Consider the following 23653-nt stretch of genomic DNA (forward strand, 5'->3'; position numbering starts at 1 on the left):
CACTGATTTTAGTAACAGAAAGCATTTTTGTCTACGGTTTTCGGTTTAGCTATTTGTTTCAAGTGTAGCTTGTATGGCGCCCTGGGCAAACCCCCCCCCCTTCAGTGCGGGAGCGGCGGATGCCGCCATGGGTGTCGCCCGTAACTAAATCCGCTACTGATTTTTGTATTAGTCTATAAATAAATATTTTTGCCAAAATTCATCATCTCTCCCATGTCTTATTTGACTAGTATTTTTGAAAGTGTAAGGATAATTCAGCCATTGTTCTGAAATGTTTATTGCTTGCCAACATTTTACTTCCTCCTCTATGTTTAATATAACATACATACATTAATTATTCATTTTGGTTGACTATCCTGACGTGAAGTTTGTTCTATAGAAAGTAATTGACTCTGATGTGTCACAGAAAGTATTTGACTCTAGTCCAAAAATTAAGGAAATTAGAAGTAGGGGGGGGGGATTCTGTCAGGGGGGGAGATTTTCGGCACAACACCGGCACGGTGAGAAGATGAAGCGAGATGGATTTTGGCCGACTTTCTGCAAATTTTCTCATCAATGAAACGTTTGATCCATACAGAATATTCAATTTTCTGTTTCCAAAACTAGAATCTGTAACAAACAGAGTGGACTGCGTTATGTAGACTTTACCCTTTGACAAAGTACATTGTTTTGCATTGTTTAGGAGGAGTTCAAGGGCGAATTGAGTTATTGCAACACGCACTAAAGATTTTGATAACTAACCCAAGACAGACCAGAGACTGTCATTTCCAATGGGAGCAAATGAATCATGTGCCGGTTTGCATGTGCAACTAATCATGTTGGGCAGAACAATATGCCACTGCCAGTCATTGGGCTTCCTCTCATCACCATATTTGGTAGTGAGCGGAAACTCCAACCTGATGCTTCACATTTATACATCCGGTGAAATCACAGGAGGTTGGTGGCACCATAATTGGGGAGAACAGGCTCATGGTTATGGCTGGAGCGGATAGGTGGAATGGTATCAAATACATCAAACACCATTTCAGCCATAATTATGAGCCGTCCTCCCCTCAGCAGCCTCCACTGGGAGAAATATCTGGCTCATTGTTCTGTGTTCAAAGAGCTGAAAATACAATATTTTTGGTTATGGAAAATGTACTTCACAGCGGTTTAGATGGTACAACTATATTTACACTATACTTGCTTGTTTTGTCACACAAACTGAAATTAGGCAAACTAATAGAATTTTAGCAACCATTAAATTATTTTTACATAGTGCATCTTTAACTGTACTGTGTGCATGTGTGTGTTTCAGGGCTCAGTGGACTCTCTGAAACTGGCTCTGGGTGGCTCCATAGCCAAAGCAGGAATCTTGACCGATTGTCCATTTCAGGGTGATACATATTTTCAAAATTCAGGTAAAATCTTTGTATTTTTATACCTTTATTTTGCTAGGTAAGTCAGTTAAGAACAAAATCTTATTTTCAATGACACCCTAGGAACAGCCTTGTTTGTTTTGTGGGTAGTTGCTTTCTGTTTAGTTTGTAACTGTTGGCTGTCATTTAGTTATTTTTGTCTAGAGTTCATTAAAATATATACAATGAGCACTCCACACGCTGCGCCTTGGTCTCCTCTATAGGACACCTGTAACAGCTTTTCACCTTGTCAGATCAGGGATTTGATCTTCCAACCTTTCGGTTACTAGTCCAACGCTCTAACCACTAGGCTACCTGCCACCCCATGTGTTTATGGTATACAACCATAAACACATGCAAATGATCCTCATACTCATTTATTATAATGTTGTGTTCACTTTAGTCTCGGAAACACTGTCATGGTAACTTCGAAAAGGGGTAAAAAAATGTTCCGGTGAAGGTCCTCTTCAGACAGACAACTCTCCAAACAAATCACAAGGAAGATGTTTGCAGGCAAAACCTTTGTAGTGGTTTTAGTGAAGGTAGTTGTTTCAGACTAGCCACTTGGGAAATGCACTCATAAACAATTACCTCCGTGATCTCTATCTTGCTAGCTACTGTACTATTTTGTGTCCGGGGGATGTTCAAGCTAGGGCAACAGGTGCATAAGGCAGTGATGTAGGAAAGCCAGATATCCCAACTCTGCCCTTTCCTCTATGCCAAATTGACATGTATTACTTACAGACGTGAAAGCTGGAACATTGGTACATTTTGGGAGGCAACCCATCTATATAGAGAGACTGTTACCTTTGGTATCTGCTGATATATATGCCCATCCACATCCTCCTACACAAACCTCACCTTAGGTAGTTGGTCAGTTAACTGTCAGTCCAGAGAGCCCAGCAAAAATTGGCTTTTCATTTATCTGACTTTATCTGCATGTTATATTTAAGCTCACAATAAAGTAGAACACAACATTTGACATAAACAGTTGCATTCATGAGTTTTATTGACATGTCAATAAAGAAATAAGGTTTGCCAAAGCAAAAACCTGATCAAAATAAATGTATACGAATGCTGTAAGTACAGAAATTGTTTGCTCACTGGGAAATGAATATCCAACTAGTCAGTGACAACTGTGTGGAGTTTTGAGTTTGTGACAGCAACTATGTAAGCTTATTACAGTATTATAGACACTATGTCCTGGAATTTCCAATGATCTTCTATGTAGAAGAACCCCTTACCTTCTAATGACTCTTGTGTAGCTTGTGAGCGTCATAGAGCAAAATGTACGTGTTCGTGAAAGTCTCAGATTTTCATAAATAGCTTTTAATAGTTTAGTAGCTCAAACCATTCAGACTTTTTGTATAAAAGACCCGGCCCCGGACCCCTTTGGGACCCAACCCAGAAGTCTGTAGCTCAAACGCACAATGTTTAAAAGGGGTTAGAAGTCCGAAACGTGCCGGCGATACGGTGGGATTCGTTGGGTTAATAGAAGCTGATCTCAGTACTGTATTCTTATCACTTTAACCCCCTCTAGTGGTGAGACAACATAAATAACATATAAACGTCATATTGGTTGTTCTTTTTTCATCTCATTACAAGTTGGTTGTCCTCCTTTCTATTTTCAGCATGACCATTTGAATGCCAGGGATGTTTACAGGTAGTAGTTCATGTATGTGAGAGGCATTGTTAGGAATAGTATATCAAGATAACTAGACTGTGTTGTGATTAAAGTAACTAGACTGTGTTGTGTGGACTTTTCTGTCTCCATAGCTGGTGCCGATGTTAATGCCATTCTGGGTGAGTATCAATCAGAAAAACTCTGGTTTATCAACCTCCCCCTACCCAAATGCTAACTAACAATTATAGTTACCGGTATAATGCTATCATTCTCTTTAAAATGTTTCCCTGTGCTTATGTTCTAATGGTTGGACATCTGTGTCAGGTGACCATACCAAGGCTTTGATTGGCCAGCTGATCATCTTCAACCAGATCCTGGGTGAACTCCGAGAGGACATCAGGGAACAGGTAAGAGAGCGAGAGGGGAGGAGACAGGCACAGGAGGAAGTGACAGTGATTCACGTATTGTCTTATCAGGTGAATGATAATGGCAAGGAAAAGTAATCAACATTTTAAAATGAATAGATTTGCTAGATAGTTTATCAAAGCCTAAGTCAGATACCCCATTGAGTGTAATTGGTCAATATTAGGAGTTGAGAAATAAAGTTGCATTATCCCCTTTTCTACTGTAGGTATGTCATAAAAAATATTAGCTTTATTCATTAAATAAACATGACATTTTCCACTGAAAAATAAAAAATAAAATGAAGTACCTTCCAGGGAACAAATACCCTTGTTCTCGAAAGTAACTACAGTATACGTACAAAACATTTCTGGTGACTGCTGTATGTTTGTGATCTTCACAGGTGAAGGAGATGTCTCTGATTAGGAACACCATTCTGGAGTGCCAAGCGTGTGGTGAGTGCTTGAAGAGCAGTACAATACTAAGGCTGGGCCTTAGTGTATGAAACAGAGGGGATAAAATAAAGAAAAGATAAACAAAAATAGATGAGAAGCACAGGAAATCAACAGAGAGATATATTTAAATCTATTAAATACTTTAGCTGTGTTTTATTGGTCTTGCCTGGCACAATGCAACCAATGGAAAAGTCCCTTAAAAAGGCAATTCACTGTAAAAAGGAGATCTCCCCGCCACTGTTTCGGTAATAAGCTGAGGGATGGGGCTGGAGAAATGTAACCACTCGGAAATTCATAGACAGAGCTATGGATGGAAGGACTGACCTTACATGATGTCAAAATTATAGTTTTAACTATATTTTGAGGCTACAGTTTTTGTTTACATTTACTTTGTTTACAAAGATTGGAGTAACACAAGCTTATGGGTTCTGATGGGATACGACAGTTGAACTAAGCTCACGAGGCATTTATAAGGGCTATTCTTCAAGAATCAATGGCTACATAATCATTCATTTATACGTAAAAAAAAAGTGATAACCCTGCCCGTATGGTACTCTGTGCAGGCTCGAAGGCATGCTGAAAAATGTCTAATCCTATTTTGTACGCTGGTCTGGTATGTTCTATGTCTTTGTTAACCAGGCTTCCACGAGCCCAACTCTCGCTGCGAGCCCAACCTCTGCTATAAGGGCGCTCCCTGTACAGAGACCCGGGAGTACCCAGGGTACCGTTGTGGTGCCTGCCCAGAAGGCATGACGGGGAATGGCACCCACTGCCAGGACATTGACGAGGTATTCTAAGGGTTCTATTTCTTGAGCACCAAAAAATGATAAGCATGATATGTTCCCATCATTTACTTAACATTCTTGGGTTATTTTCCCAAAAGCTTTGTAGATAAGTTGGCACATTATTTCTTTCGACAACCCAGCTGCAAGAGAATAACAATTAGAAAATTGATGTTTGGCGGCCAGCCTTCATTAAGTGAAGCACTTTGCAGTGCGAAAATAACACGAATACAATGACATTTGTATTGTTACGTTCTGTTTCTCTCTGTCTCTATGTCTAAGTGTGCTGTAGCCCGGCCCTGTTTTTCGCCCGAGGGGTGTGTAAACACGGCCAAGGGCTTCACCTGTGAACCCTGTCCCGTCGGCTTCTCAGGATCCGTCCTCAGTGGGGTTGGGATGGAGTTTGCCAAAAGCCACAAGCAGGTCTGACCAACATGCCTCTCACACACACCCACATACACACATAAACATTTTGCACACACACACACACACACACACACACACACGACACTCACACATACACACGCACACGGGAGCCTTGCACATGCATGGCATGCACACACACCATCACTATTGACACCTCTTCTCACCCACTGTATGGATGTGCACCGTGCCAAAGTGATTGCCTCTATGGCCATGATGTATTGTCCTTAAATTGTTGTGTTTTGTCTGTCTCTGTAGGAGTGCACAGATGTGGATGAGTGTGCTGACCTCTCCAACACCTGCGTCCCCAACTCTGTCTGCATCAACACAGAGGTCAGTAGTCTCTCTCTCTCTCTTTGTGTCTTTCTCTGTCTCCCTCTCTCTCCCCTTCTGTCTCCCCCAACTCCCTCCTCCATCTCTCCCTCTCACCCTTCCTCTCTCTCACACACCCCTTTACCCTCCTGTCCCTCTCCCCCCTCAGGGCTCGTTCAGGTGTGGTCTGTGTAAGGAGAGCTTTGTGGGCAACCAGACGGTGGGCTGTTTCCTGCGGAGGTCCTGCGCCACGCTGGGCTTCAACCCCTGCGACGTCAACGCCCACTGTGTCATAAAGGGTGCTGCCGAGGTCTCCTGCGAGGTAAGACACATATAGCACATCTCAATAGGCTAAAAAAAGGAAGTTGCTAAAGCGATAGTTCACCCAAATTACAAAATGACACATTGGTTTCCTTACCCTGTAATCAGTGTATGGATAGTGTATGCTTTGGGTTAGTTCCCTAGCACTGTTTCCACATGCTAATGTTTTAGTACCAGGGAAACTAAACCAAAGCATGGTTTGCGGTCATACCTTGTCCATACACTGCTTACAGGGCAAGGAAACCAACATGCCATTTTTTATTTGGGTGAACTATCTCTTCAATATCGTTTTAGCAACTAGACAAAACACCAAAATATGACATATTTCCCAAAATGTATTGTCATGGAAAAGACGTCTTTATCTGGTTGTAACAGAAACCAGTTGGTTGTAATCTGGCTATACAGTATCACATCATTAAGAAATCATGTTCCAATTTTTTACTACTTAGTATATTCTCTCTGAATATCTCTTCCAGTGTAATGTGGGCTGGGCAGGAAATGGATATACGTGTGGTCCAGACACAGACAGCGACGGCTACCCCGACCAGCCTCTCCCCTGCATAGACAATGACTATCACTGTCGAGCCGTAAGCATGTCCACACACACACACACACACACACACACACACACACACACACACAAAATGTCTTACTTGCCATAAAAATGATGTGTTGTGTTCCCTGTGCAGGACAACTGTGTGAACACACCCAACTCTGGCCAGGAAGACGCAGATGGAGACGGCATAGGTGACCAGTGTGACGAAGATGCGGACGGAGACGGAATCCAGAACGTGGAGGTCAGTCTAGCCTTGTATTCTGTCGGTGCGGGGTTATGTTCAGTAAGCAAAACGGAATCTCCCTGACTCCACTTCCCACCATTTTGTATTTCCTCTTTGTTTTTCTAGGACAACTGCCGTCTGGTCCCCAACAAGGACCAACAGAACTCGGACACAGACTCATATGGGGACGCGTGTGACAACTGCCCCAATGTTCCCAACGGCAGCCAGAAGGACACCGACGGAAACGGGGCTGGCGACACCTGTGACAATGACATTGATGGGGATGGTAGGCTATGGATCGCTTATGACAGGGCTATTCAATTACTGTCCCACAAGGACCAAATTACTGCTAGGTTTTTTTCCCCACTGGTAGTTAATTGATTGATTCATTGTATTGATTGTGTTCCTTGTCTGATTTAGTTCCTGATTAGAGGGAGAGAATGGAAAACCTAAGTGTTTCAGTCCTCCAGGGTAGGAGTGCTGATATAGGATCACATTTGTCTTTCAGATCACAATGAATAAGAGTATATGAACAGGGAGGACTTAATCCCAGATCATCAGCACTTTTACTCTGAGACGCTTTGTGAATACGGACCCAAGACCGTAATTCAATCGCTCATCTTCCTCCTTCTCATCCTCTCGCCAGGTATCCCAAACGTGCTGGACAACTGTCCCAAGATGCCCAACCCTATGCAGACGGACCGTGACGGGGATGGAGTGGGAGACGCATGTGACAGCTGCCCAGAAGTCAACGACCCCTTGCAGGTCAGAGGTCAAGAATACAGTTCTTAGAGATTAACGCTGAAATAAAAATATAGTTTATTGAGGAAATCTTTGAAACATATTTTCTCCATTCAGTCTGACGTGGACAATGACCTGGTGGGAGATGTGTGTGACACCAACCAGGATATGTGAGTGATCCTACTAGTTTTCTGGTTTAGGGGACTTCAGAACCAGATAACAACCCAAAAATTAACCCTTTACCTGGTTGTTATCTGGTTATATCTCCAGATGACAACCAGGCTGAACCAGGTTAAGCTGTCTTTTACAATAAGTATATAAACTGACCATGATGCGTCTTTCTTCTTCTCAACGTAGTTAAGCCAAAACCACGCCCCGTTATTCAGAGGGGCGTTCTACAACGCTTTGAGCACTCTCCAAGTCTCCAAGTCTGGAAGTGAATATCACGTAGCGTGAAATTTCAGTCACTGATCAATAACATTTGCCCATGTACTTCAAGATTGAAAAATATAATAACATAATGTCATGGACCGAGCTAGCCATTGACGTCCCTTAACGCTCAAAGACAGATTCAATGGCTGTAGCATAGCGATTCGGCAGAATGATTAGCTAATAAATATTTGAGAAATTATGAATAATAAGCATATGCTTTTACCTGATAATAGACTACTAATAATAATATAACAACTTCAAATACCGAGCTAATAACGTTATTAAGTAGCCTAGGTTAACTTAGCTGACCTTCAGTTGAGGGAATTCAGCAGAGTTCTCTGAGACATTTTTACAACTCATTGAAACTCTGAAAATAAATACATTGGCAAATGTTACCAAACATGATAATAATAGGACTGCATTACGGTAGGCAGCTAATTTTTCAATTACACTTTCCTTCCTTACCTTGGAAGGTCACTGTCTCTGTGCTTATGGCCTGTGAGTGTTACATTGCTAGCTAGCCAATGGGAGTGTAGTAGAACGCCCCTCTGAATAACGGGGCGTGGTTTTGGTTTAACTGTGTTGGGAAAAAGAAAAACGTGACCATGACGTTGAAAAATACATCAGGCTGACATCATTTCAACCAGTCTTGCCTGCTGGGTCAATGAGCCTGTTTCTAGTGTCCCTGTCTTGTCCTCACGTGTCAAGGGATGGGGACGGCCACCAGGACTCCAGGGACAACTGTCCAGACGTCCCTAACAGCTCTCAGCTGGACTCAGACAACGACGGCATCGGCGACGAATGCGACGATGACGACGACAACGATGGCATTCCAGATGCGGGACCTCCCGGGCCGGATAACTGCCGTCTCATCCCCAACCCCAGCCAGACAGACACTGACAGTATGGAAGGAGTCACAGTGAAAGAAATGCTTTGTAGCCCAGTCTAAACAGGATTAAAGGCCCAATCTGTTACTTTACTTTCCAGACACGCACGGGGGGGGGGGCACTTTTTACTGGAAATTAAAGTTAGATTAGAATTTCATATTCTGTTTTAAATGTTTGGAATTTTATTGGCCTGCTGACAAGCTACCACAGGAACCTATGTTTGTCCTAAAATATACTGTATGTCATACCAGAGTAACCTATTTTTCTCTATACTCCCATCCCCATCGGTGTTCTCAGAGTGGTATATTTTGTGTTTTGATCTCTCCCTCTGTCCCCCTTATCCAATCAGGAAATGGCATTGGTGACATGTGCGAGAATGACTTTGACAATGACTCAGTGATAGACTTGATTGACGTGTGTCCAGAGAGCGCTGAGGTCACAATGACCGACTTCAGAGCCTATCAGACGGTCATCCTGGACCAGGAGGGCGAAGCCCAAATCGACCCCAACTGGATAGTGCTCAATCGGGTGACCATTTGGAATATTCCCAGATAGAAAACAAACATTATATTGTATGTACTTTAATTAATTAAGAATTGTTCTGGAATTTTGTTTAAGGGTATGGAAATTGTTCAAACCATGAACAGTGACCCTGGTTTGGCCATAGGTAAGTCTGTAAACCTCCTTCTGCCGCTCTGTGTATCTTTCTGTCTGTCTTTCTTTCCTCCTCCCCCTGTCTTTATCCCACTTTCTCTCAGTTTTAAATGAAGATGTATCAATAAAGAGCATGACAAGTCAAGTATCTCTCTCTCCCTCCACCTGATCCCCACCAGGCATCACAGCCTTTAACGGGGTAGACTTTGAGGGGACGTTCCACATCAACACGGCCACGGACGATGACTACGTAGGCTTCATCTTCGGCTACCAGGACTCGTCCAGCTTCTACGTGGTCATGTGGAAACAGATGGAGCAGACCTACTGGCAGTCGCTGCCTTTTAGGGCCATGGCCCAGCCAGGCCTGCAACTGAAGGTGGGGCACACAGAAAACTGCATCTATTGGCTTTAAAGGGACATTATACTCCAACATCAAACGTGTGTCAGATGTTTTCAGACCTTCAAAGTTGTCTTATGTCAATAGGAATACACATCCCACCTCCATCCTGTTGTGTTGTTCCAGCTACATGCCTCAACTTCAAATGTAATAGATATTAGATTACCACAGCCAAACACTTGACTTTACTCCTTCTGCGCTACAGGCAGTTAAGTCACGTACGGGTCCCGGTGAGTACCTCCGTAATGCCCTGTGGCACACGGGCGACACCCCGGGTGAGGTCACCCTGCTGTGGAAGGACCCCAGGAATGTGGGCTGGAGGGACAAGACATCTTACCGTTGGCACCTCAGCCACCGCCCGCAGGTGGGCTACATCAGGTGAGCAAAACATCAAAGGGCATTACAGCCACAAATGCTATACTCCTAGTTGTATTCTCCTGCCAATGCACTTCGTCATCACAAACGTTCCTCACTGTTTAATTGAGCCGTTTCCTGTATAGAGATATATCTATAGCTCTTCATGGCTATCTGTATATAATTCAGATTATGCACTGAATGTACAAAGCATTAGGAACACTATCCTAATATTGAGTTGCACCCCCTTTCCCCTCAGAACAGCCTCTATTCGTCGGGGCATGGACTTTACAAGGTGTCGAAAGCGTTCCACAGGGATACTGGCCCATGTTGACTCCAATGCTTCCCACAGTTGTGTCAAGTTGGCTGGATCTCTACTCCGAATAGCTTGTTCCATCTCATCCCACAGATGCTCAATTGGATTGAGATCTGGTGACTGGGCAGGCCACTGCAGTAAGCTGAATTCACTGTCATCTTTGTGGAACCATTCCTAGACAATCCTATCCTTGTGGCATGGGACATAATCCTGCTAAAGAAATCCATTCGCAGATGGACACTCTGCTGCCATGAAGGGATGCATCTGATTGGCAATGATGTTCAGATATCATATGGTATTCAAACGTTGCTCCACTTTTATCTAGGGGCCCAATGTGTGCCATGAAAACGCACCCCACACCATCACACTACCACCACCAGCCTGCAATGTTGACACGTGCCATGATGGATACATGTACTGGTTTACTCCATACCCTAGTCCTCCCATCAGCGTGAAACAGCAGGAACCGGGATTCTCCATTGTCCAGTGTTTTTGTTCCTTAGCCCACTGCAACCGCATTTTTTTTTTTTTTTCTGAAAGTGGAACTCTGTAATGTCGTTGGTTGCCATACACCATTCGTGTCAAGGTACGCCGAATTGTGCATTTTTTTATGGGTCTTTGGGCACCAATGTTATACTGGACTGTAGCCCGTCTATTGCACAATTTGTGTCAGCCTCCTTTGTCCTCTTTAATAAATGACCTGTCGTTGGCTGGATGTCCTTTGGGTGGTGAACCATCCTTGATACACACAAGAAACTGTTGAGAGTGAAAAACCCAGCAACGTTGCAGTTCTTGACATACTCAAATCAGTGCCCTTGGCACCTACTACCATAACCGTTTCAAAGGCACTTCAGTCTTTTGTCTTGACCATTCACGCTCTAACAGATGACATGAATAAGGGATCATAGCTTTCACCCAGATTCACCTGGTCACTCAATATCAGGGAAAGAGCAGGTGGTTTGTACACTCAGTGTATAGAGAGATCATTGTGTATACCCATGTCACAGGGTGAGGCTGTATGAAGGCATGACATTGGTGGCAGACTCTGGCGTGGTGGTGGACACCTCAATGAGGGGCGGGAGGCTGGGCGTCTTCTGCTTCTCCCAGGAGCAAATCATCTGGTCCAACCTGGGCTATCGCTGCAACGGTACGTCAACGCTCTCAGAAGAACATTTTCTTGAATTTGAATTTAACCTGGCTATGTTATAATATTTCTTTCTATCTTTTTCCATCAGATACTGTACCAGAGGACTATGAGTTCTACCGCAAGCAGATCCACATCAGGGTGTGACTGAGCCTAGCACAGCATCTGAGCAGATACACAACATCACCTGTGCCTTCGCTGTATCTTGTGTGTGTGTGTGTGTATGGTTGTGTGTGTGTTTTTAAGGTACATTTACTTTAATGTGGGGCTCTTTCTGTCTTTAGCCCCCACAATGACCTTACACCTGTCTGCAGGTTGGTCAAGTCAAGAGTTAAAGATTGTTTGACAAAATAATAGCTTTTATTATTATATAAAATGATGAATGAAAGCTACTTTTAAGGAATCAGGATCGTGAAATCCTAAGGTACATGACTATGTGTATAAGGAAAAATTAAATACATATGTCTGAAAAGTGTAAAATCCTACTCTTAGACTTAAACTGAGCATCATAAAGGTTTCAGACTCACAGTTGACGTCACATTACACACCACTGAATCCACTGTTAAATTGTACAATATTTGTCATGATGAAGGGTTAACTTAACCCAAGGCTGAGTTTATAAGGAATTTTATAATTGTTATTTTTATGAGGATCATCGTGACAGACCTATGTGGAAGCCTGTGAGAAACCAATTGCACGGTAATAAACATCCAAATATGTATATATCATTTTTTTTACTGAGCGTTTGCATGTAAACCATAATACAAGATCTCGCCAACCCAACATATGCATAAGGTTCATTGGCTACGTTTACACAGGCATCCTAATTCTGATCTTTTTTTTCACTAATTGGTATTTTAAGTGACTAGATCTGATGTGATTGGTCAAAAGACCAATTAGTGGAAAGAATATCAGAATTGGGCTGGCTGTCTAAATGCAGCCATTATAGCCCTGTTTATACCTGGTCCTTTGTCCAGTTATTATTTGCATTCAGTATGTGTCCACATTTTAAGACAGGAGTAGATGATTAAAATATGCAAACCGCACTGCTTCTTAACACACTGCTCGCTTAACCCGGAAGTCAGCCTTATCTATCAGGTTTGAAGGTAAGACCCAGATGCAGACTGTGTCAAAGTAACAATGTTTATTACAGCAACAGGGGCAGGCAAACGACAGGTCAAGTCAGGCAGGGGTCAATAATCCAGAGTAGGGGCAAAGGTACAAGATGGCAGGCAGGCTCAGGGTCAGGTCAGGCAGAGGTCGGTAATCCAGAGGTGGGGCAAAGGTACAGGACGTCAGGCAGGTTCAGGGGCAGGCAGAGGTGTCAGGCGGGTTCAGAGACAGGACAGGTAAGGGTCAAAACCAGGAGGGTGAGAAAAAGAGAGACTGGGGAAAAGCAGGAGCTGAGACAAAACGCTGGTTGACTTGACAAAGAAGACAAACTGGCAACAGACAAACAGAAAACACAGGTATAAATACACAGGGGATAATGGGGAAGATGGGTAACACCTGGAAGGGGGTGGAAAATTACAAAGACAGGTGAAACAGATCAGGGCGTGACAGTACCCCCCCTCTAGGGACGCCACCTGGCGTCCTACCTGGGCACATACCTGGTTGAGCGGGGTGCCGGCATTGGAACTCAGAGATGAGGCCTGGGTCCAGGATGTCCCTAGCGGAGACCCAGCACCTCACCTCCGGGCCATAACCCTCCCAGTCAACCAGGTACTGGAATCCCCTGCACCGAGGTCGAACCTTCAGGAGACGTCTCATCATGTACGCCGGTCGGCCGTCGATGATACGGGGGAGAGGGCTGGGCCTGGAAACAGGAGACAAGGGGCAGTCAGACATGGTTTTAACTCAGAAAACACACACACACACAAACTGAGGGTGTCCTGCCGAAGCTGGAGTAACTTCCAGGCAGCCTCTCTCCCGGACACCGGAGCCTCGAAAACATTTCTCACCTCCTCCACGAATACCTCCAGACTGAGGCAGACGGCGGAGTGTCGCTCCAACACCGCCGTGGTCCAGGCGTGTGCCTTCCCGGACATCAGCATAATAATGTACGCTATCTTCTAGCGGTCCGAGGGGAACGAAGAAAGCTGCAGCTCGAAAACAAGGGATCACTGGGAGAGAAAGGCCCAGCTGCCTTCCAACCCACCTCTCCAACTGCCTTCCGGCACACCTCTCCAGCTGCCTTCCAACCCACTACTCCAGCTGCCTTCCAGGTCAACTCTCCAGCTGCCTTCCTGGTCACCTCTCCAGCTGCCTTCCAGCCCACCTTTCCAGCTGCCTTCCAGGTCAACTCTCCAACTACCTTTCAGGCCACCTCTCCAACTGCCTTCCAGCCCACCTCTCCAGCCACTTCACAGGCCACATCCCCACATGTATCAGGCTGTGGCTGGGAAACACCTGATTACTCTTCTGGTTTCAACACAGTTGATGTACGCCCCTTCCCAAAAGCAGGGCCCAGGTAAATTACTAACTGTGATTTTGACGGATACACCCGCCAACAGACACACACACACACACACACACACACACACACACACACACACACACACACACACACACACACACACACACACACACACACACACACACACACACACACACACACACACACACACAGACCACAAACTTTTAAATGTTTAGTTTAGCTTAGATGTTGTTTGTTTGAGAAAGACCATTTAGTAGAGGGTAAAATAATAAACATGTATTTATTATTTATTATTATTTCTGCCAAACAAAATGTTAAATAGGGCAATGATGCTCTCGTGGTCTCAATTAAGGTGTTCAATAATTAGTTGCATGTCATGATATACGCACTTTTTTCATTCTGTTACAATTCACCACAAGCACTGTTACAACTAACCCAGACCATGGGGTAAATTGTAACACTTCACTCCTTGTATTTAAGACAACACCATGCATTTGCAGTTTGATTTACATATATAGTAACCACACTAAGTTGTACAGGACAGATGTAGGTTGTTTGTATCAAGTTTTGAATACACTACCATAAACGATCTCTGAGAAACGAATGAAAAGGTGAAATGTGTTACAACCATCCCCGGTCTCCTCTACATGCCACATCATAGCTACCCACCCCTCTTCTTTTTGTTGAAACTTTTTAAATTATACTCAAGACACACAAATTTTAGATGCATTTCACTGACAGCCGCAACTCAATCAGCTATTAGCGTGCTGCCCAAATTGCAGGATTCCTAAATAGGCATAAGTCTACACCACAGGAGGTTGGTGGCACATTAATTGGGGAGAACGGGCTCGTGGTAATGAGTGGAATAGTATAAAATACATCAAACACATGGTTTCCAGGCTAAGTCATGCTCTCTGGTGAAGTATTTAGATTATTTTTATTTAGACAGGATTAATTATATAATTTTTGCAAAACTTACATTTATACTGAACAAAAATATAAAAATGTAAATTGTTGTTCCTATGTTTCATGAGCTGAAATAAGAGAAGTGTGCTCTTCACAGATTAATCCTGGTTTCAACTGTACCAGGCAGATGTCAGACAGCATGAATGGCATTGTGTATGCAAGCGGTTTGCTGATGTCAACGTACAGACTGCCCCGTGGTGGAGGTGGGGTTATGGTACGGGCAGGCATAAGCTACGGACAAGGAACACAATTGCATTTTATCGATGGCAATTTCAATCCACAGAGATACCGTGATGAGATCCTGAGGTTTATTATCGTGCCATTCATCCGCCGCTATCACCTCATGTTTCAGCATGATAATGCATGACTCAAGTATCTGTACACAATTACTGGAAGCTGAAAATGTCCCTGTTCTTCCATGGCCTGCACACTCACCAGACATGTCACTAATTGAGCATGTTTTGGATGCTCTGGATCGACGTGTACAACAGCGTTTTCCAGTTCCCGCCAATATTCAGCAACTTTGCACAGTCATTGAAGAGGAGTTGTAGAACATTCCACAAGCCACAATCAACAGCCTGATACAACTCTATGTGAAGGAGATGTGTAACGCTGCATGAGGCAAATGGTGGTCACACCAGATACGGAATGGTTTTCTGATCCATGCTCCTACCTTTTTTTAAGGTACAGTTGAAGTCGGAAGTTTACATACACTTAGGTTGGAGTCATTATAACTCGTTTTTCAACCACTCCACAAATTTCTTGTATAGTTTTGGCAAGTCGATTAGGACATCTACTTTGTGCATGACACAAGTAATTTTTCCAATAATTGTTTACAGACAGATTATTTCACTTATAATTCACTGTATCACAATTCCAGAAGTTTACATACACTAAGTTGACTGTGCCTTTAAACAGCTTGGAAAATTCCAGAAAATGATGACATGGCTTTAGAAGCTTCTGATAGTCTAATTGAAATCATTTGAGTCAATTGGAGGTGTACCTGTGGATGTATTTCAAGGCCTACCTTTAAACTCAGTGCCTCTTTGCTTGACATCATGGGAAAATCAAAAGAAATCAGCCAAGACCTCAGAAAACAAAGTCTGGTTCATCCTTGGGAGCAATTTCCGAACGCCTGAAGGTACCATGTTCATCTGTACAAACAATAGTACACAAGTATAAACACCATGGGACCACGCAGCCGTCATACCGCTCAAGAAGGAGACGCGTTCTGTCTCCTAGAGATGAACGTACTTTGGTGCGAAAAGTGCAAATCAATCCCAGAACAACAGCAAAGAACCTTGTGAAGATGCTGGAGGAAACAGGTACAAAAGTATCTATATCCACAGTAAAACAAGTCCTATATCAACATAACCTAAAAGGCCGCTCAGTAAAGAAGAAGCCACTGCTCCAAAACCGCCATAAAAAAGTCAGACTATGGTTTGCAACAGCACATGGGGAGAAATATCGTACTTTTTGGAGAAATGTCCTCTGGTCTGATAAAACTAAAATAGAACTGTTTGGCCATCATGACCATGGTTATGTTTGGAGGAAAAAAGGGGAGGCTTGCAAGCCGAAGAACACCATCCCAACCGTGAAGCACAGGGGTGGCAGCATCATGTTGTGGGGGTGCTTTGCTGCAGGAGGGACTGGTGCACTTCACAAAATAGATCGCATCATGAGGGAGGAAAATTATGTGGATATATTGAAGCAACATCTCAAGGCATCAGTCAGGAAGTTAAAGTTTGGTCGCAAATGGGTCTTCCAAATGGACAATGACCCCAAGCTTACTTCCAAAGTTGTGGCAAAATGGCTTGAGGACAACAAAGTCAAGGTATTGGAGTGGCCATCACAAAGCCCTGACCTCAATCCTATAGAACATTTGTGGGCAGAACTGAAAAAGTGTGTGTGAGCTAGGAGGTCTACAAACCTGACTCAGTTAAACCAGCTCTGTCAGGAGCAATGGGCCAAAATTCACCCAACTTATTGTGGGAAGCTTGTGGAAGGCTACCCGAAATGTTTGACCCAAGTTAAACAATTTAAAAGCAATGCTACCAAATACTAATTGAGATGCAATAGATGGTATAAAAAGAGTATATACATATGGGATGAGTAATGCAAGATATGTAAACATTATTAAAGTAGCATTATTAAAGTGGCCAATGATTTCAAGTCTGTATGTAGGCAGCAGCCTCTCTGTGTTAGTGACGGCTGTTTAACAGTCTGATGTCATTGAGATTGAAAAGCAACTTCTGTCTCTCGGTCCCAGCTTTAATGCACCTGTACTGACCTCGCCTTCTGGATGGTAGCGGAGTAAACAGGCAGTGGCTCGGGTGGTTGTTGTCCTTGATGATCTTTTTGGCCTCTCTGTGACAACAGGTGCTGTAGGTGTCCTGGAGGGCAGGTAGTTTTCCCCCCGGGTGATGCGTTGTGCAGACCGCACCACCCTCTAGAGAGCCCCGCGGTTGTGTGCAGTTGCCATGACACAGCCCGACAGGATGTTCTCAATTGTGCATCTGTAAAGGTTTGTGAGGGTTTTAGGTGACAAGACACATTTCTTCAGCCACCTGAGGTTGAAGAGGCGCTGTTGCGCCTTCTTCACCACACTGTCTGTGTGGGTGGACCATTTCAGTTTGTCCGTGATGTGTACGCTGAGGAACTTAAAACTTTCCACCTTCTCCACTGCTGTCCGTCGATGTGAATAGGGGGTACTCCTTCTGCTGTTTCCTGAAGTCCACGATCATCTCCTTTGTTTTGTTGACATTGAGTGAGAGGTTGTTTTCCTGACACCACACTCCGAGTGCCCTCACCTCCTCCCTATAGGCTGTCTCGTCGTTGTTGGTGATCAAGCCTTCTACTGCTGTGTCGTCTGCAAACTTGATGATTGAATTGGAGGCGTGCATGGCCACGCAATCATGGGTGAACAGGGAGTACTGGAGGGGGTTGAGCACGCACCCCAGTGTTGAGGATCAACAAAGTGGAGATGTTGCTTCCTACCTTCACCACCTGGGGGTGGCCCGTCAGAAAGCCCAGGACCCAATTGCACAGTGCGGGGTTGAGACCCAGGGCCTCAAGCTTAATGATGAGCTTGGAGGGTACTATGTTGTTGAATGCTGAGCTGTAGTCAACGAACAGCATCCTGACATAGGTATTCCTTTTGTCCAGATGGGATAGGGCAGTGTGCAGTGTGATGGCGATTGCATCGTCTGTGGACCTATTGGGGTGGTATGCAAATTGAAGTGGGTCTAGGGTGGCAGGTAAGGTGGAGGTGATATGATCCTTGACTAGTCCCTCAAAGCACTTCATGATGACAGAAGTGAGTGCTACGGGGCGATAGTCATTTAGTTCAGTTACCTTTGCCTTCTTGGGTACAGGAACAATGGTGGCCATCTTGAAGCATGTGGAACAGCAGACTGGGATAGGGAGAGATTTTATATGTCCGTAAACACACCAGCCAGGTGGTCTGCTCATGCTCTGAGGACGCGGCTAGGGATACCATCTGGGCCGGCAGCCTTGCGAGGGTTAACACGTTACTCATGTCGGCCACGGAGAGGGAGAGCCCGCAGTCCTTGGTAGCGGGCCGCGTCGGTGGCACTGTATTATCCTCAAAGCGGGCAAAGAAGGTGTTTAGTTTGTCTGGAAGTAAGACGTCGGTGTCCGTGACGTGGCTAGTTTTCTTTTTGTAGTCCGTGATCGCCTGTAGACCCTGCCACATACGTCTCATGTCTGAGTCGTTGAATTGCGACTCCACTTTGTGCCTATACCTACATTTCACTTGTTTGATTGCCTTGCGAAGGGAATAACTACACTGTTTGAATTCAGTCATATTCCCAGTCATCTTTCCATGGTTAAATATGGTGGTTCATGCTTTCAGTTTTGCGCGATTGCTGCCATCTATTCACGGTTCCTGGTTAGGGTAGGTTTTAATAGTCACAGTGGGTACAACATATCCAATGCCCTTCCTTATAAACTCTCTCACCGAATCAGAGTATAAATCAATATTATTCTCTGAGGCTACCCTGAACATATCCCAGTCCGCGTGATCAAACCAATCTTGACGTATGGATTCCGATTGGTCAGACCAGCGTTGAATAGTTCTTGTCACGGGTACATCCTGTTTGAGTTTCTGCCTATAGGTCGGGAGGAGCAAAATGGAGTCATGGTCAGATTTGCTGAAAGGAGGTCGGGGGAGTGCCTTGTTTACTTTAGGGGAAGCCAGCATCTTAATAGTGCACTGTGCACACGCCAACATTCCTTTACGATTTTCAAGAGGCTGATATCAGACTTCCGTATATTATGATGAGATGCTCATGTCTCCGCCCTAACAATGGGAGTTGTTGTCCCAAAGGTGGGAAGGTACGCGTCAAGCTTAAGTCTGCATTTTATGCCCATAGAAATGCATCGGGCTTATTCTGGACAGACTATGGCAAGAGTAAGCCCTTTTGCTTCACCTCTTCCTCTCTGCAGAATCTCTCTCACCAGAGAAAGCATCCGATGAGCGAAACAGCGCCTCTTTGTCTTACTAAATGTAGTCCTGTATCTGATGCTGTCTAGACAGAAATAGTACGAGATGCTATACACTTTTAGTCCAGACAGTATCAGACACATGGTCTACACATACTAAGACAAAGGGGCACTGTTTAGCTCGTTCGATGCTTTATCTGAGATTGACTCATCTTTCTGTCGGTGTGCGTCTCGGTCAAATAAATGATCAATATTTCAACATTTTATTTGGATGGGCGAGGAGGTATGGTAGGGTGGGCCAGGCCCCGTAAGGCCCACCCACAACACTGGCCCTGTGACACACCAACACACACATACACACACACACTACATACGCTAACACACACAAAACACACACACATGCATATTGACGCCACACACACACACACACACACACACACACACACACACATAGACATAATTTCACACTCTCACATTCTTCACATGCACTGCTGCTACTATGTTTATTATCTATCCTGATTGCCTAGTCACTTTTGCCCCTACCTACATGTACATATTACCTCAATTACCTCAACTACCTCGTACCTGTGCACATTGACTCGGTACCGGTACTCCTTGTTATTGTTATTTTATTGTGTTACAAATCATTCTCACTTTATAACTCAGCATTGTTGGGAAAGGGCTGGTAAGTAAGCATTTCACAGTGAAGTCTTTAACTGTATTTGGCGCATGTGACAAATAAAATACTATTTGATTTAAATCATCATTATACCGCCCTCTAAAATCATTTACAGCTGACAACATTGACTTATGGCTTCAATATGCGTCATACAGGACCAGGAAATCTGGTCACAATGTGAAGAATGAGATGAGACAGTGCTAGATCAAATACAATACCCCGTGCAGACACGCCTGAAAATGTGGGCACAATCAGAATGTGGATAAGATCAGGACACAGGATCCATGTTAGAACAAGGGGTGTATTCAATGGAAAATATTTTGCAACGAAAAAGAGTTTCTATTGGACAGGTCGGTCCCTTCGTTCCATTTGCTCTGTTTGTTTCTGTTAGGTTATTAAATGGTAAGTGTTTTCCGTTGCAAGACGTAATGAATACACCGCAGGTATAAACTAGGCTTTTGACTAGTTGGTATGCAGGGTTTGACATAAGATATAGCAGGCTCACTTTTGCCTCTAGATGGTGCAATGTGATCACAGTTTTAGTGGTGACAGGGGAAACCACATGGGAAACAACTTTCTCTGCACTTCTGATTCACCTTCAAGTTCAACCACCAGTAAAATGTGGGTAAAGCAGATTATCTGGTGCAATTTGACCAATTTAGACCATTGAATACCCAGATAGCACACATACGTCTCACTGACATCTTGCCAATTACCAAACGCTCTCCATACTACATCTTCCCGATGTATCCTGTAAACATCAGGCTAACGTTGGCGAGAAATATGTGTGCTATCTGGGTACAATATGAGTCATGACATCTAATCAAACAATCTAATGTCTCAGATTTTAGAGCAGATGGGGAACACTTGAAGTCTTGATAACTTTTCAGCATTTAAATGAAGTCACAGAAAAAAGTAAGGTATGTAGGTAAAGCCCAGTTATATACACTTTATAACTTAAGAATCCATAACTATTTGGAACTCTATATTGTGGGTCATATTAATTAATAGGTCAAACTTACAGTATGAGTATTACCTATAGGAAGCCAGCGGTCAAACATTGACATCGCTTGAGTCTGCTGTTTTCCTACTTCCAAGAAAGCACCTGGCATATTCATAAACAACCGCTGTCAAAGCAAAAGCAACAGCAGTCGACGTCTCTTCAAACTTTACTCACACATTGAGTAAAGTTGTGCTTTTGCAATGGATATTCCAAACAAGTTCAGAAATGAGCTATGTGTGTGACCCTTCTTTATCCTGAAATTGTTTACCAAGTCTGTCTTCAACCCAACATTAGTTTGACTCATGTTTGGTGTTTTAAATTTTTTTTAAATGTCATACTACGGTATCTCACTAGAGGGCGCACCCAGTATCTGATAGAGTAAACATGACTAAAATACAACCACCGACTGTTTGCTCGTTGCTGTTGCTCTAAGATGGCAGCTCAGTGCAAATGTGGATGTGCCAATTGAATCTCAACAAGGAAACAGTCGTTGTGGTATTTCATTAACATTTATTGAAAAAGTATGGATTCCATAAAACAAAGAAAGGCCCACAACTACAAAGGACAAACATAGATAGATACAAGCTGGACGTTTAATAAATGTTTTGAAGTATCAACATGGAGTGGAGTTTAGTCCACTAACTGTAGGCATGGGCAAGCCTACGTAGAAACATGACCAAATGGTTTAACAAAAAATATTTAAAAAGCAAGCTTATCCGCAAACACCTTTTGGTTTTCCCAACACGTCTGACATACACTGAGTCTACAAAACATTAGGAACAGCTTAATTTTGCCCTCAGAACAGCTTCAATTCGTTGGGGCATGGACTCTACATGGTGTCGAAAGCATTTGACAGGTATGCTGGCCCATTTGACTCCAATGCTTCCCTCAGTTGTGTCAAGTTGGATGTCCTTTGGGTGGTGGACCATTCTTGATACACATGGGAAACTGTTGAGCGTGAAAAACCCAGCAGTGTTGCAGTTCTTGACGCCTGGCACCTACTACCATACCCTGTTCAAAGTCACTTAAATATTTTTTCGCGCTCATTCGCCCTCTGAATGGCACACAATCCATGTCTCATTCAGGACATCCCTTCAGGACATCTACAGCACCCGGTGTCACAGGAAGGCAAAGAAGATCATCAAGGATCTCAGCCACCCAAGCCACGGCCTGTGCATATCATCCAGAAGGCGAGGTCAGTGCAGGTGCATCAAAGCTGGGACTGAGAAACTGAAAAACAGCTTCAATCTCAAGGCCATCAGACTGTTAAATAGCCATCACTAGCCAGCGTTCACCCAGTCCCCTTCCCTGAACTTAGTCACTGTCACTAGCTGGCTACCACCCAGTTACTCATACAAGCACCATAGAGCCTGCTGCCCTATGTACATACAGTAGACATTGAACACTGGTCACTTTAATAATGTTTACTTACTGTTTTACCTATTTCATATGTATATACTGTATTCTAGTCAAGGCTATCCAATTCAACTATTGATGTACATAGACTTTATGTACAAAAGTATATGGACACCTCTTGAAATTAGTGGATTCAGCTATTTCAGCCACACCCGTTGTTGACAGGTGTATAAAATCGAGCACACAGCCATGCAATCGCCATAGTCAAACATTGGCACTAGAATGGCCTAACTGAAGAGCTCATTGACTTTCAAGTGGCACCTTCATAGGATGCCACCTTTCCAACAAGTCCAACTTCTGCCCTGCTAGAGCTGCCCTGGTCAACTGTAAGTGCTGTTATTGTGAAGTGGAAACGTCTAGGAGCAACAACGGCTCAGCCACAAAGTGATAGGCCACACAAGCTCACAGAACAGGACCATTTAGTGCTGAAGCGTGTAGTGCGTAAAGATCATCTGTCCTCAGTTGCAACATTCACCACTGAGTTCCAAACTGCCTCTGGAAGCAACGACAGCACAAGAACTGTTCGTCGAGAGCTTCATGAAATGGGTTTCCATGGCTGAGCAGCCGCACACAAGCCTAAGATCACAATGCGCAATGCCAAGCGTTAGCTGGAGTGGTGTAAAGCTTGCCACCATTAGATTCTGGAGCAGTAGAAACACATTCTCTGGAGTGATGAATCATGCTTCACCATCTGGCAGTCTGATGGACGAACCTGTGTTTGGCGGATGCCAGGAGAACGCTACCTGCCTAAATGCATAGTGCCAACTGTAAAGTTTGGTGGAGGAGGAATAATTGGTCTGTGGCTGTTTTTCATGGTTCGGGCTAGGCCCCTTAGCTCCAGTGAAGGGAAATCTTAACACTACAGCATACAATGACATTCTAGACGATACTGTGCTTCCTACTTTGTAGCAACAGTTTGGGGAAGGCCCTTTCCTGTTTCAGCATGACAATGCCCCTTGTGCACAAAGTGAGGTCCATACATAAATGGTTTGTTGAGATCGGTGTGGAAGAACTTGACTGGCCTGCAAAGAGCCCTGACCTCAACCCCATCGAACACCTTTGGGGTGAATTGGAACACCGACTGTGAGCCAGTCCTAATTGCCCGACCTCGCAAACACCTTGATCCCACCGACAGCGTCATTGCGCAAAATGGTATGCAGCATCATCTGGATATGTATGCAACAAAAGTTCAACATTCATCTTCTGCTACCATTTCTGTCAAGCAGTCTACACATACAGTTTGATACATACGTTCGATAAATCATGGA

General features: G+C 44.0%; 1 protein-coding gene across 1 annotated transcript in view; it reads left to right on the plus strand.

Moving 5' to 3' along the window:
- thbs3b (thrombospondin 3b) overlaps positions 1-12143 on the plus strand; it is a 30873-nt gene extending 18730 nt beyond the window's left edge. Inside the window, exons 4-23 of the mRNA XM_014177695.2 lie at positions 1298-1400; positions 3174-3200; positions 3346-3428; positions 3827-3878; positions 4518-4666; positions 4943-5083; positions 5342-5416; positions 5565-5717; positions 6193-6303; positions 6406-6513; positions 6622-6781; positions 7142-7260; positions 7354-7406; positions 8377-8570; positions 8905-9083; positions 9174-9222; positions 9389-9585; positions 9812-9984; positions 11284-11423; positions 11512-12143. Of these exons, the coding sequence (XP_014033170.2) occupies positions 1298-1400; positions 3174-3200; positions 3346-3428; positions 3827-3878; positions 4518-4666; positions 4943-5083; positions 5342-5416; positions 5565-5717; positions 6193-6303; positions 6406-6513; positions 6622-6781; positions 7142-7260; positions 7354-7406; positions 8377-8570; positions 8905-9083; positions 9174-9222; positions 9389-9585; positions 9812-9984; positions 11284-11423; positions 11512-11567 (2322 nt within the window). The 3' untranslated portion in view covers positions 11568-12143. The remainder of the gene's footprint in view (positions 1-1297; positions 1401-3173; positions 3201-3345; positions 3429-3826; positions 3879-4517; positions 4667-4942; positions 5084-5341; positions 5417-5564; positions 5718-6192; positions 6304-6405; positions 6514-6621; positions 6782-7141; positions 7261-7353; positions 7407-8376; positions 8571-8904; positions 9084-9173; positions 9223-9388; positions 9586-9811; positions 9985-11283; positions 11424-11511) is intronic.
- The last annotated feature ends 11510 nt before the right edge of the window (positions 12144-23653 follow it).

Source organism: Salmo salar, chromosome ssa27 (genome assembly GCF_905237065.1).
Source record: "Salmo salar chromosome ssa27, Ssal_v3.1, whole genome shotgun sequence".
Taxonomy (NCBI): Eukaryota; Metazoa; Chordata; class Actinopteri; order Salmoniformes; family Salmonidae; genus Salmo; species Salmo salar.